Source organism: Penicillium soppii (genome assembly GCF_028829465.1).
Source record: "Penicillium soppii strain IBT 18220 chromosome Unknown utg000003l, whole genome shotgun sequence".
Taxonomy (NCBI): Eukaryota; Fungi; Ascomycota; class Eurotiomycetes; order Eurotiales; family Aspergillaceae; genus Penicillium; species Penicillium soppii.
Genome location: NW_026643233.1, coordinates 3015408 through 3027508, shown reverse-complemented (window position 1 = coordinate 3027508; position 12101 = coordinate 3015408). Strand labels below are relative to the sequence as shown.

At 47.2% G+C, this 12101-nt stretch overlaps 4 protein-coding genes across 4 annotated transcripts; 2 read left to right on the top strand and 2 right to left on the bottom strand.

The window, feature by feature from the left end:
• Positions 1-759: 759 nt before the first annotated feature.
• N7529_003278 (uncharacterized protein) lies at positions 760-1380 on the top strand (the record flags this gene model as incomplete). The annotated part of the gene is made up of 2 exons (XM_057238805.1): positions 760-953; positions 1005-1380. The coding sequence occupies 2 exons, from the start codon at positions 760-762 to the stop codon at positions 1378-1380; spliced, it is 570 nt and encodes a 189-aa protein (XP_057101416.1).
• Positions 1381-4858: 3478 nt separating this feature from the next.
• Positions 4859-5104, top strand: N7529_003277 (uncharacterized protein; the record flags this gene model as incomplete). The annotated part of the gene is made up of 1 exon (XM_057238804.1): positions 4859-5104. The coding sequence occupies one exon, from the start codon at positions 4859-4861 to the stop codon at positions 5102-5104; it is 246 nt and encodes an 81-aa protein (XP_057101415.1).
• Positions 5105-5600: 496 nt separating this feature from the next.
• On the bottom strand, positions 5601-7925 carry N7529_003276 (uncharacterized protein; the record flags this gene model as incomplete). Its single annotated transcript, XM_057238803.1, has 3 exons — positions 5601-5993; positions 6058-6836; positions 6896-7925. 3 exons carry the CDS (start codon positions 7923-7925, stop codon positions 5601-5603), a joined length of 2202 nt encoding a protein of 733 aa, XP_057101414.1.
• A 1762-nt stretch (positions 7926-9687) lies between these two features.
• Positions 9688-11520, bottom strand: N7529_003275 (Amidase; the record flags this gene model as incomplete). Its single annotated transcript, XM_057238802.1, has 1 exon — positions 9688-11520. One exon carries the CDS (start codon positions 11518-11520, stop codon positions 9688-9690), a length of 1833 nt encoding a protein of 610 aa, XP_057101413.1.
• Positions 11521-12101: the final 581 nt, after the last annotated feature.

Here is a 12101-nt window from a genome sequence, read left to right as displayed (position 1 = left end):
AGAATGATTGCAGAAATCAGCCACAAGCGTAGATGCCAATGCGGGGAAATTCATCACGGCTGTAATGGGTGTAGCTTGACTTAACCCAGGCTAAACGCAAGATCAGGCATTTTAGGCGGGAAAAAGCTCCAAACAGGAAAAAAGAAGTCATTGTTGTTTTCATGCGGAATTTTTGGGAAGTCAAATCAGTAGTAGAGTGAGCAAAACACGACGAAAAATGGATCCGTGGATCAGCAATGCTTATTTCGATCATTACCTTAAAATGATTAAGTCACTGCATTTCATATATATTATTGATTTACTCCCCTATTTATAATAAAACTCAAAATGGAAAAAAGGCTCGTCGGCGCTGAGTTCCATTGCTTTCTATTTCGTGCGTTGAAACAATTCTAAGGACTCGGCCGTTGGGCATTACACTTGAATTTCATTTTTCTCTTTCCTTTTTCCTCTTCTATACTCCTTACAACACATTTGATATGACACTTACATACCAGCAGATATTCTAAAACTTTGAAAGCCTGAAATGGCAATGTCAGGATCTATCCATTAATTCCTTGGAGAGATCAATTATCAATTTGACTACAAGTCTTTTCAGTTTCGGGTATCTCGGGAGCCTCAAATTAAATGTGGATTTTGAGGGAAAGATAACTTGGATCAAGAATGTGATGCTTTCTCAGCAACACATGCCCCTACCACGCTACCCCTCCAATCGTCCATCAATCGGGTGAGCATCCGGATCATATCCAGCAACGACCTCCCATGCCGGATTTCTCATCTTCTCCGCATACGGCTCGATACCCCGGCGCTGTCGAAAGCATCCACGTCAGTCACGCTGGTCGACCTCATCGCTCCCATGCGTATCACACCTACCACTTCAACCGTCGTCCCATGACTTTCCACGATATGCCACCAGGCATGGGATCAGGAATGACATCCGGAATGTCGTCTCCGATGTATAGCCAGTAGTCCATGCATGAACACGACCATGGTATCCCTCCATCCAGCTCCGCCTACATGCAAAACCAATATTCATCATCTCCATATGGTCAATCTTCCGATTATTCCCTGTCGGCATCGGAGTACGATCCCCCATCGGACTATCCACGAGAAGAGTCCCAATCCCGGGAGCCATCGCGGCATCGGTCCGCATGGATCTATGGGGCTCCACCGCCCCCACCGATGTACTCAGGAGCATACTCGCCATGGTATGATGAAGACCCGCCTTTGGAGCGTTATTCCTCGCGAGAGGTCCGTGGTCGTCCTTCTAAAAGCCACCAGGAACAGGATGAGGACTACTGCCGCATGCCTCCACCCCCACCGCCACCCCCAATGGCGAAACCAAAGCCCAGTTTAATCCGACGCGTCCAACAGGGGAAATGACCAGAGCGATCGGAAGCAAGGAAAAGCCAGACCAGCGCCGCGGCTGTCCCCTTTCAATTCCACGCCTCCAGAGGCATAAGGAAGGAACAGGATGTGGACAGAGATCACGATCGAATGGACCTGGCGGATCTGAGAGACGCCGTACCGGTGATCACGGATCGAGGACACTATCGAATGTCAAGAGATGCCCCTATTATAGAGAGAACCCACAGCTTACGAGATCGCCAACGCTGTGCGTCCTACCATGGCGATCGACTGTCTGCTCGGTTGGCTCTAGCTCAAGCATCGACTGCCGTATTGCCTCTCTTGCAAGCGTCATTGCTCTCTAACAAAACATCTAACCGTAACGGAAGTAAGAGCGGCAGCCAAAGGAGCTCTTCTAACAGCTGCCGCGGCAGCGGCAGAGGATCACGGATGGAAGACAAAAATACGACTCTAAAATTGAACAGATCGAAAATTGGATTTTCACAGGAAGCTGTTGCAGACAGATCCATTAACATTTCTTCCGGGGGAAATGGGGCTATAAGGCTGAACATCGGGGGCGGCCCTCGGCAGACCAAGCGGTATGTTAATAGCCCTGGCTCTGAGTATCCGGGTGGATCCAGCCGCCAGGAATTTGAAGATATAAGACGCTCTCGGGACGATGTCGGGGTCTCTCGTCACTACGTTGTCGCTCCCGACGTAACGATCACAATAACAAGCACCGTTAGGTCTGCCAGGCTAACAAGTGTAAAAAGAACAGAAACATACAACAGCTCCACTCTGCAATTCTCACCTAGCGCCCATTGTTTGGTGCTGGGGGACTCGCCGCTTTACGCAGTCGGCCTTCAGGCGAGTCCGGAAAGCAGTTCGCCCACCTGGATATTCTTCACCCCTCTGAATGAAGCCCTACCCCGAAATGTACAGAGGTACTCCCAAATGTGCTTTTGTACATTTTGATAAGAGACAGATTTCGCGATGCAGGAGGAGAAACCATGTACTTGCCTTCCAGGCAGCCACTGCCAGTTTTCCTTACCCCTTTCCACTTCCCTTCCACTTCACTCCTATCGCGCTGCTGTTTCCCTCTTGGTTTATACACTTTGAATGGCCCATGGTAGGTCAGTAGGCCCTGACAGACTGTGAGACCAAGCGAGATAATGTCTACCGCGCTCCTAATCACAGAAATTGGATCGCTCATGGAGAATAATAATTAGTGGCTTCGAAGGAATTCCATCCGATAGACGAGAGTCAAGCATTTGGAGGCTACCATAGTGTATATGCTGTTATTTATGGAGTAAAGAGCAGGCGTCTCTAGGTGGAAGCCTAATTGCCGATGGCAACCGCATTAAATTTCAGCTCAAAGGGTCACTGCAACGCTCGCGCTACAGTGGTGGCGCTTCCAAACACAGCCCGATCAAAGTCGCGCTAATCCCTTTTCTCACATCATGGTTATGCTAACTTTTTAAGCCGCAAGTCAATGGTCTAATACGAAAAGTATTATTGGGAGTTTGCAAGAGCATTTGCGTTCTTTGCAGGTTGTGAGCAGTACCAAAAATGAATTTTCGTTTGGAAAGATTGCAGTAGCACGGGACCAGGACAGCGGCAAGGTATTTTCTCATATTCATTCTTAGCGAATCAGGTTTACATGCAACCCCTCCTTCTTTTCCAAAACATCTTATCTCTACCGTATTCTCAAATGCAGTATTGTTGGCGCAGCAAATGGTTATGCAAGGTCAGTTTTCGGTCTAACGATATCAAAAGAAGAGAAAAAGAACCCAGGCACCAGACGGTATTCGCAGGCAGCCAACCCAATCCAGGCTATATCTCATTGGCAGCGGCAATCAGATATCTGAACCTGAGCGTTTCAGGAGGATCAAAAAGACAGTAGATAATTTAGAGCAATATTCTCGCAACATTCTCTGCAAAATCTATTGCAGACATATGCAGTTTAACGGCCATTGTGCGAGGAACATAGAATCAGAGCGACCGACAGAAATATCCGCTATGGTCTCACGAGACCTGGGCTACAGGGCAAACATACCCGGGCAGAAACCACTTTTAGTGGCTGCGAGGGAAGAAAGAAGAGGGATGCAAATTTTCCTTGTCAACTTGACCGGTCATATCCAATCGCATTAGACAACATGTAGGGGGAGGGCAGGCAATGGTTTCTCATGTGCTCTGCGGCTTGTTTGGCTTTTTGGCAGGGCCCCTGCTGCTTGACATGGTAAATATAGAAGCGTCCAGCCTAAACACAGCGATGCTATCGGTTTCTTATATCCTGCATGTCATTTCGGTGAGGGATCAGGGTAATCGAATTATATACATGTAGAGAAAGCACGTCCGTATTTCACACTAGCTTCCATGCGTTCAGTTCCGTCGTTTCATGCTTAGGTCTTCAATTGAGTTTAGGTGCGATCATTAGTTCGGTGCGTGTCGCCCGGGTGAGAAATGGGTGAGCGCCACTTCACGGTTGCGCCAGCGGGGCTGACAAGGGTAAGTGCGCTAAAGACAGCGTGAGAATTTGGGTGTGAATCACCCAAGTCGCGCAACTACTGTATTGACCGGATCAATCATTTTGATCTTTGTCCTGCGTGGTAGACTCAGAGCGTGGACAGTCAGCGAACTGTGTGGCGAACACGTCAGTGATACAAACTACCCCAGCTCATGCGTCTAAATCCTTAGGTATGACTCGCCAGACTATTTCGCTTGATTTTATCTAAAGTAACCGATCAGCTGCGCAATCTCTTTCCCCTCTCTGAAATGTCAAAAATTCTTTTTGCTTGACGATTGTCCGGCCCTGCGATCTTGAATTTAAAGGACCAAGCCCCCGAAGTATTTAGGAGCCGAGTTAGCTTTTTCTCTCTCTATTGCTATTTCTGATAATCAAGAGTATGCCATATCTCAGGCCCACTTCCGTTCTCAGGTTCTGCTGACATAGCAGAACCTGGAAACCTTAGGGGATCACAGTCCAAAAGCCTGCGGTCGATCTCCAGCACCATTCGAACTTGTATTTCACCAATACAGTATCCAACCACATTTATATAAGCAGCTAGTTATATAGTCAACTATATTCAATGAAGTATGTTTCTTTCCAGGCAACCGTAACCAATCACAAGAGACTGTTTGTACAGACATATAATATATCGGTGATAGTGACCGTCTGTACTTGTCTAGCGCCAAAGCGGGTTCCAGCACCACTAATTCAGCTAATCAACCACAAAACGGCCCTTCTACCATATACAGCTGTGTACATAATGATCAAGGCGTTCGGAAAAAGGCACGCATTATATACAGGATGATTTCCCCACGAGATGCGTATGAATAGTAATGCTCACCACGCGGCGAAAGAGATCAGAGAATAAATTATAGAAAATTTTCAGCCTCCTAATCCTTACGAGGTCTGCCGCGCATGAGCGACACTATCGAACCTCCGTTCCATTACTACCCCCGTTTCCCTCATTCGTACCTACTTTTCCTGGTAGAACATGCAGTGTGCAGTATGCCAGTCTCTCAGGCGCCAGAAGCTACCTTCGCTGTCTGCAAGAAGTGCAACCTATGCCTTTCTAATCGGGGTGGTCCCGTTTGCATCTGCATAGTAGGGCCTGGACCCATCGAAGTTCAACCAATCGGTCGAGCTCCGACGGGTCCCTCTTGTGGGGAAGCCGATGAAGTATGGAACATCAACAAGCGCGTGGAAGCTGATGAGGCCTGGGAAATCAGTCAGTATATCTACTCGGACCCTTGACCCAAGAAGGTGCTAACCTTTATATGAGCACAAAGGCAAGCAGGAAAATTTTACTGTGACATCATTCGGGGGAACATGGATGATGATCAGAGTTTTCCAAGGGTTGTGAAGCATCACTGTTGATACCTGAGCAGATGAATGCGGATTTGGTATCAGTACTGCGAGTTGTTGGTGCTGTTGAAGAGTTCATATAGCCTTATGAATGCATATTGAACTGAACATTTCTTGATATATATTTCGTTACCTGACGCGATCAGTCGTTTCTGATTTGCTTATTCGGTCGAAAATATTAGGGTACATTTAGAAAACAATTGATGGAAAGAAAAGGTGAAACCTCGAAAGCGATCGGGTGTTCTGTTCCGTAAAAGCAGTGCCTTGTTGATATTGTTACAGGAAGCCTGATTCTGATATGCGTCCCAGTACCCATCTTTTGAGCAAGATCAGATCTTGCTCAGAGATGGTATATACTGGGCTGAAGATGGTTGTTGTGTAGAGGTCAGGTGAAACTCAACAAAGGGTCATGAGTCCAGTGGATATTGTCAAACCACGCCATGAAATCAAGATTACCGTCTAAATCACGACCGTCATACCAATCTTTAGACAAATCAATATCAGGTGTTAAGGGAACCGACTGGGGATATTCGGGTGAAAGAATCCGATCGAGCACCCGACGAATGAATCTCGCCCCTTGTTGAGCAATCTCATAACTCCCTTCATGTGGACGCACCCGCGAGGTCAGATGGGAGACAAAAAGAATGAGCTTTTGGATAGTAAGTGAACGAAAGTTGGCAGGTAACGGCGGTGGTGATGAATTTGATATCTGAGAGCTTTGCCCCGAGAGCAGGTTTGAAGTCAGGATGCCTGCAGCAGGAAGGCCAATATAGCATAACTGGAGAAAGATTATGTTATAAGAGACGCCCTATATCAGTATTGAGGGGGCAGAGCAGTCTTACATCCCACGACATATTCGCCACCAAGTGAGCAGACCGGGTCTGCATAGCAATAATGTCTAATAGCGTGGTCACTATTTCCATTGAGCTTTCAATAAGACCTTGTGAGTTTATCCCAAGGCGCTTTAGCAAGATCCGATGCAGCAGAAACTCCTGATACGTAAATTCTATGTGAACGAAGGCGCGGCCCTCGTCTCGTGTAGAGTTGTAAGCACCCGCTGCAGCGTCCTCGGGAGACCAGTGCATAAATGAAGGAAGGTCTTGTTGCGTTTGACGGGATTTCTGAATCAACTCTCTGTACAGTTTCTTAGGGTCAGATCCTGATATCAACATAATTTGAACTCTATGAGACACGAACTCAACTTTGGCTGCAATATGCTGAGTTGTAGGACTCAAAGACAACTCTAGGATACTTTCTCGCAACAAGCTCGTTAGTAGCACAACGCGAAGCCTGACGCCAATGGTCAGATTCCCTTCGGTGTTCCAACCATTCGCGTCGAGATTCTGTAGTGCCCTCTCTCCTCCGCTTCGTGAGAGAACCATCGTCTCGTAACTTATATCCAGTGGAGGCAGAATACTACAGTATCGAGAGCATATCCGTGGAGGACGCCCTAAGGAGGTCGCTAGCTCCTTATCAATAGCGTATGCGCACACCATGGCTCGCTTTCGTATCTCCACCAAGAAGAACGGAAAGCCGTTTTCAATGTCTTCATCGGATTGATGCAGGCCGATTGCGTATACGATAGTAGATAGATCTCCGAGCTTTTGCCAGACCCTATAGTCTATTCAAGTTTTAGCCATTTCCTCTCTTTACTAAAGGGCAATATCAAGGGGTGATTACCGCTGTCGCCGAACATCGAACTCAAGAGAACTAATTGCTGGGTTGTAAACCAGCAAAAGGGATCGCTAGTCGTTCCAGCACTACTGCAGAATTGGCAGCAAATCTCACAAACAGCGGTGGCGATAATTCTAAGTTGGCTCTTTTCAAGCTTCCAGGGGTTGCGATGCGTGAAGATCGGGTCATCATCGGGCGTATGGAATAATGCTGTCCCTAATAGGCCAAAGACAAGTCCAATTGTCTCCCATCTCGCCGTTATTGCATCGAAATACTCAGAAAAATCCATTGTTGATTGTGTCTGAATATCTTTTGATGTGTTGACAAATATTTGATGGGACAAGGTGGCTAGCGATGTATGCGTATCCTGAGAGTCGCGGACTGCGCAATCATACATTTGCTCCATGGAATTGCACAAGGCGCGAGTCAAGAGAGGGCCTAGAATCCATCCTGGGCATATCTTGTTCTTTAATTCAATGATCTCATGGAACCAACGGATCTTTTGCAGGTGTGATAGAACCTGAACTCCTAGAAGCACCTGATTGGAGTTGCTTAGTGAATATGTAGCTGTTGGCACTGTCACTGCTGGTAGACTGCCTGGTTCTTCAACACGCATGGTGTCTTCATACTCCTTGAAAATATCTTGGGGGGAGACCAACCCTAGAATTCCAGGTCCCAGAGTCTGTTTCTCCTTTGCAGTCCATTGCGCGATATGCTGATCGCCTAACTTATCCCCCGCATCTGTAACCAGTGGCAAACCTGACTGCGGGCTAGGCGTGGCTGTACTGGAGATCATTTTATCCACTCGAAAAACCGATTGATTGTCCGGGCGTTGCTGCCTCTTGGATCTCCGGGAGTCCACCCTCAAGGCACGTGCACGCGGCTGAGTTAGTGGAGCGGGATGGTAAAAGCAGCGTTCGGCCTGGTCATGACAGAGACATCGACCGCAGATGGGACTTTGATGGTCGCATCGTAATTTGGACTTTCGGCAAGGCTCGCATGATGACAGCTGTCCATTTCGACGAGGTGTTGCCATTTTCACTGACCGGATGTTTTGTACGGAGTACGGATAAGGATAGAAGCCTGGCTATAATCCAGTGACGCGACACTGTTAAGACTCAGTCTAGGGTTTGAGGACATGAAAGGGGGGGGAGGTACTAATGCTTTTGCTACAGTAGAGAATGGGGGTCCAGGGGCCTCGGCATCGGACCTCGGAGCTGGACCTCAGCATTAAATATCATATTTGGGTTAGATCCAACCGGAAATCCGATTGGACAGTGAAACAACACCGCTAGTGCCAGCAGTCATGGATGTGGCCAATGACCTTCGCTAAGCTCTGCCTCAGCACTACAACATCACTGGAAGGATCAACTTAGCACTTAGGATCTCCCTCGCAGCGAGATCAAAAGACTCGACAATGGTATTGTTATTTTCAGGTCACTCAAATGAGACATTCGGGTTGTTCATTGAGAATTTACACGGCCTCTTGATGAAGGACGGCACCCAATTAATTATCTAAATCAATGCCCAAATACCCACATACATCCGTGTGCTACTTTTTTTTCATCAGACAAAACTCTCGGTACTTTACTCCTATCCTGCTTTGCATTGATTTTACCAAAATAAAGGTACTTCTTCCGAGAGCTGTGATTGGGCTACAGCGATGCAGCGACGTGGTTGCTATGTTTTTCTGGGATGGAAAAAACAACCGAAATTAGGAAACAATCTACTCACAAGCGCATGTACTAATCGTTTTGCAAAGAAGGCTGTTGGTATCATTTGAAAAGGACAATGTTTAACCTTTAGGGTTTCGGGTAGAAGCCCCATAGATCGTCGTCGACCGTACCTCAACTCGTTACTGACAACTGGGCGGTTTGTGGGGCCGTAGTGAGTTTACGAGCCGAGCCTTGAAATGATTAATGTGTAGTAAATTGTATATAATCCAAAGTGACACTGTACATTGATCGACTTTACGCGTGCTAGGGCGCTACGCACAAGACAAAAGCTCGTATCGGACGAGTTCAGTGCACTCTGTACAACCCTTTTTGAATCCTGCCCCACCTAAACAGTGAGGGTATACGGAACGTTGACCGATTTCGACTGACTAAAATTTGAGATCTTGACAACAGGCCCGGATGTGACCGAAAGTGCAGCCTGCATATTTGGCTTTGTTCTAGTTAATTTGAGGCTCCTATTAGTATCAATACCGTAGAATACAATGTACGTATTTTCGTGGTCATCATCAACAAATGTGTATGTTTCTTGCAAGTTATTTGCAGTTGTAAGAAAAAAACAAGCCGTCTCCGACCCGGAGGCCGCGATAGCCAGAAGAATATCAAAGAATACCCATAGGTATAAGTGTGCAGTATAAGTGTGCAACACCTAGCAATGCGCACACCAGGCTAAACTGTATGTTTTTGGCGAGGGGATCAGCGGTCAACTAAGGCCGTTTGTCTTTAACATGATTGGCCCCTCGTTAGCAAACATTCTTTCTCAACGCATAAGCGATGCTGTCGAGTGCGAGGAAGACAGTAAGCAATAGTACCAAGATTGAGATATGTGTTCTAAGAACAGAATGATATGAGAAAATAAAGGGGTTGAGTGTACTGATTCAGCAGTTGGCGCCTTAAGAATCAGGAAAGAGTAGTGTTGAATAACTAGTTAAAATATGACGAGCGCTAGTAAAAACATGCCTCCGCATTTCTTCGACGGATGCCAATTAAATAAGAGGCTTTGCAAAAAGTGTTGCGCAAGAGGGCTGACTTTGGGGGTTATATATAGATGGCATCAGATATGTATCAAGCTACTGTGCTCCAGGATTGAATTCTAGCGCTGTTTTCCGAGCTAGCACCATGCAAGATCTCATCAATAAGTGCCATCGCTTGATAAAGCCTTCTCTCCTGTAATCGGGGAGCTACAACTTGAACTGATAGCTTCGTGTTCAAATATACAGTCCTATCCTTGAGGTTTGGGTGCCCTGATTCTGATGGATCAGCATAACATTTCAAGATAGGATTCACCACTGCTTCCACACTGGAAGGGAACGGGTAACCAGAGGTTTGAAACATGTAAGAGTGGTACGAAAGACAGAGTACGAGGGGGATGAAGGTAGAGAGCTTACACAAATCCCTGTTTCTCGAATCCCAGCCTCCAAGGACTTCCGATTCAGGCAGTTCGTCCTTTAAATCGTCATTTGAGACGTCTCTGACTGGCAGTGTTCCAGCCGGATAGTCCAATACGACGAATGCACTTGTATAACCAACACCATTCCACCTGTCAATCTCTGGCACTGGATGAGGAGCTACTGGACAAATTAACGCATCGATTCTTCTCCCATCCTCATCCCTCCAGATTTCCAACATTTCCTTCTCCAACGTCGATTTTCTGACATGTAATTCGCTAAGCTGCATCAAATCTGCAGGCCTCTTTCTTCTCAACCTTGTGTTAAGCCAGGGAATCAAAGGTTCCCCAATTCTCTCAAGTATATCGAATGTATGGTTGTTCCCCCCAATGCCAAAAAATGAGTTGGCCAGTGAGTGGTATTTCTTGAACGCTGGAGCATTGATCTCAACAACTTCAAAACCGGCTTTGCGAAGAGCTTCTACCGTTTCATCAAGCACCTTGGCAACTGGTGATAGTGGCGTGGTAATACCGTCAGCTCTCATAACTCCGAACAACGGTTTTCTTCCTATCTCCCCTTGCCCTTCCCACGATCCGAAAGCGACATTCGGATCTTTCTCCCACGGATTAGCATTTGCAATCGCTTTCAGAAACAGCTCGCAGTCTCTGATACTCGTCGCCATAAGCCCCGCACTAGCTTGCACCCCCAATTTATCTATACCAGGCAGCTGCCCAATTTCTTGGCCTATAAAAGGGATTCTCTGTGAACTCGGTTTGATACTGTAGAGGCCATTACACATGGCAGGTATGCGTACCGAGCCCCCAATATCCGTGCCGATGCCTAAAACACTGCCCCCCATGGCAATCAAGGCCCCTTCACCACCGCTACTTCCACCCGCTGTAACCCGCCTGTTCCGTGGGTTCAAGACACGTCCGAAGAGATGGTTATGCGAATCCAAGGCCATGAGAGTTTGCGAGACGTTGGTCTTGCAGTAGAGTACCGCTCCTTGCTCAAGAAGTATATCCACCAACGCGGCATTCTCCTTTGCAGGATTCGCTGCGAGACTTGCGATGCCGATCGAAGAATCATAACCTTTGATATTGAACGTATCCTTCAAAGAGATCGGTATTCCATGTAGCGGCCCTCGTGTCTTGCCTGTACGTTTGTATTCAGCATCTAGAGCGTGTGCTCGCTCGATAGCTGGTAGGAATAGGATTTCCGATAGACAGTTGGTTAGTTGTTGAGCGATGGCGGCGCGCTTGCAGAAAGCGGTGGTTACGGCTTCAGATGTGAGCGCCCGGGAGTGGATGAGTTGAGAGAGTGAGGTTACGTCGTGCGAGGAAGTTATGGAGAATTCGTCTGGAGTCAGGACAGTGCTTTTCGAAACAAGGGAGCGGACGTCGAGTGGGAGGGGGTCGGGTAGTGGGTCGAGGAGCCAGTCTTTTGGGATGAGAGATTGAAGGGTCTTGAATTTGCGGTGGGCAATGGCAAGGTAGGTTTGGGAGGACATTGTTCCGAAAGTGCATTCTCCAGTTGCCGGCTGCCACCTAGCGTTGAGAGAGTGCTCTGTCGAAGAAATGTTGTTACATCCAAGGATGCAGCACATGGTTCATGTGATCGGAGTGGGTAATAAAGAACTAGCCATCTGCCGTTAGCTCGACCCGTAACGTACTAGTAGCTGCCGCGCTGCACGCACTGCGCGGTGACGCTAGCTGACTGTAGACTAGATCGGTTGGACGGTATATGGGGCCATCCCACTCAGATCTCAGATCGGACTCTCCCGATGCGCGGCGATGCCAAACCTGATATATCCGCCTTTGCTAGAACAGCTAGCAGCTAGCGTTGTCAAGTGGCCTTTCCTCATTCCGTAATGGCATGGCCACCAGGCAGCTGTAACCCTGCCCTCTCTATCTTAGAATTTGCAATCTGCACTGCAACTCAAAGGAAGAGGAAATAATTTTTATACAGGTTTCAGTCCTTGTCGCCTGATATTACACTTGAATTTTGGGTGGGAAACATTATGTAATTATTATAGGTCTAGTATGATATAAAAGTGAGTATCAATTTAGATTGTGATCAAGTATAGTGATT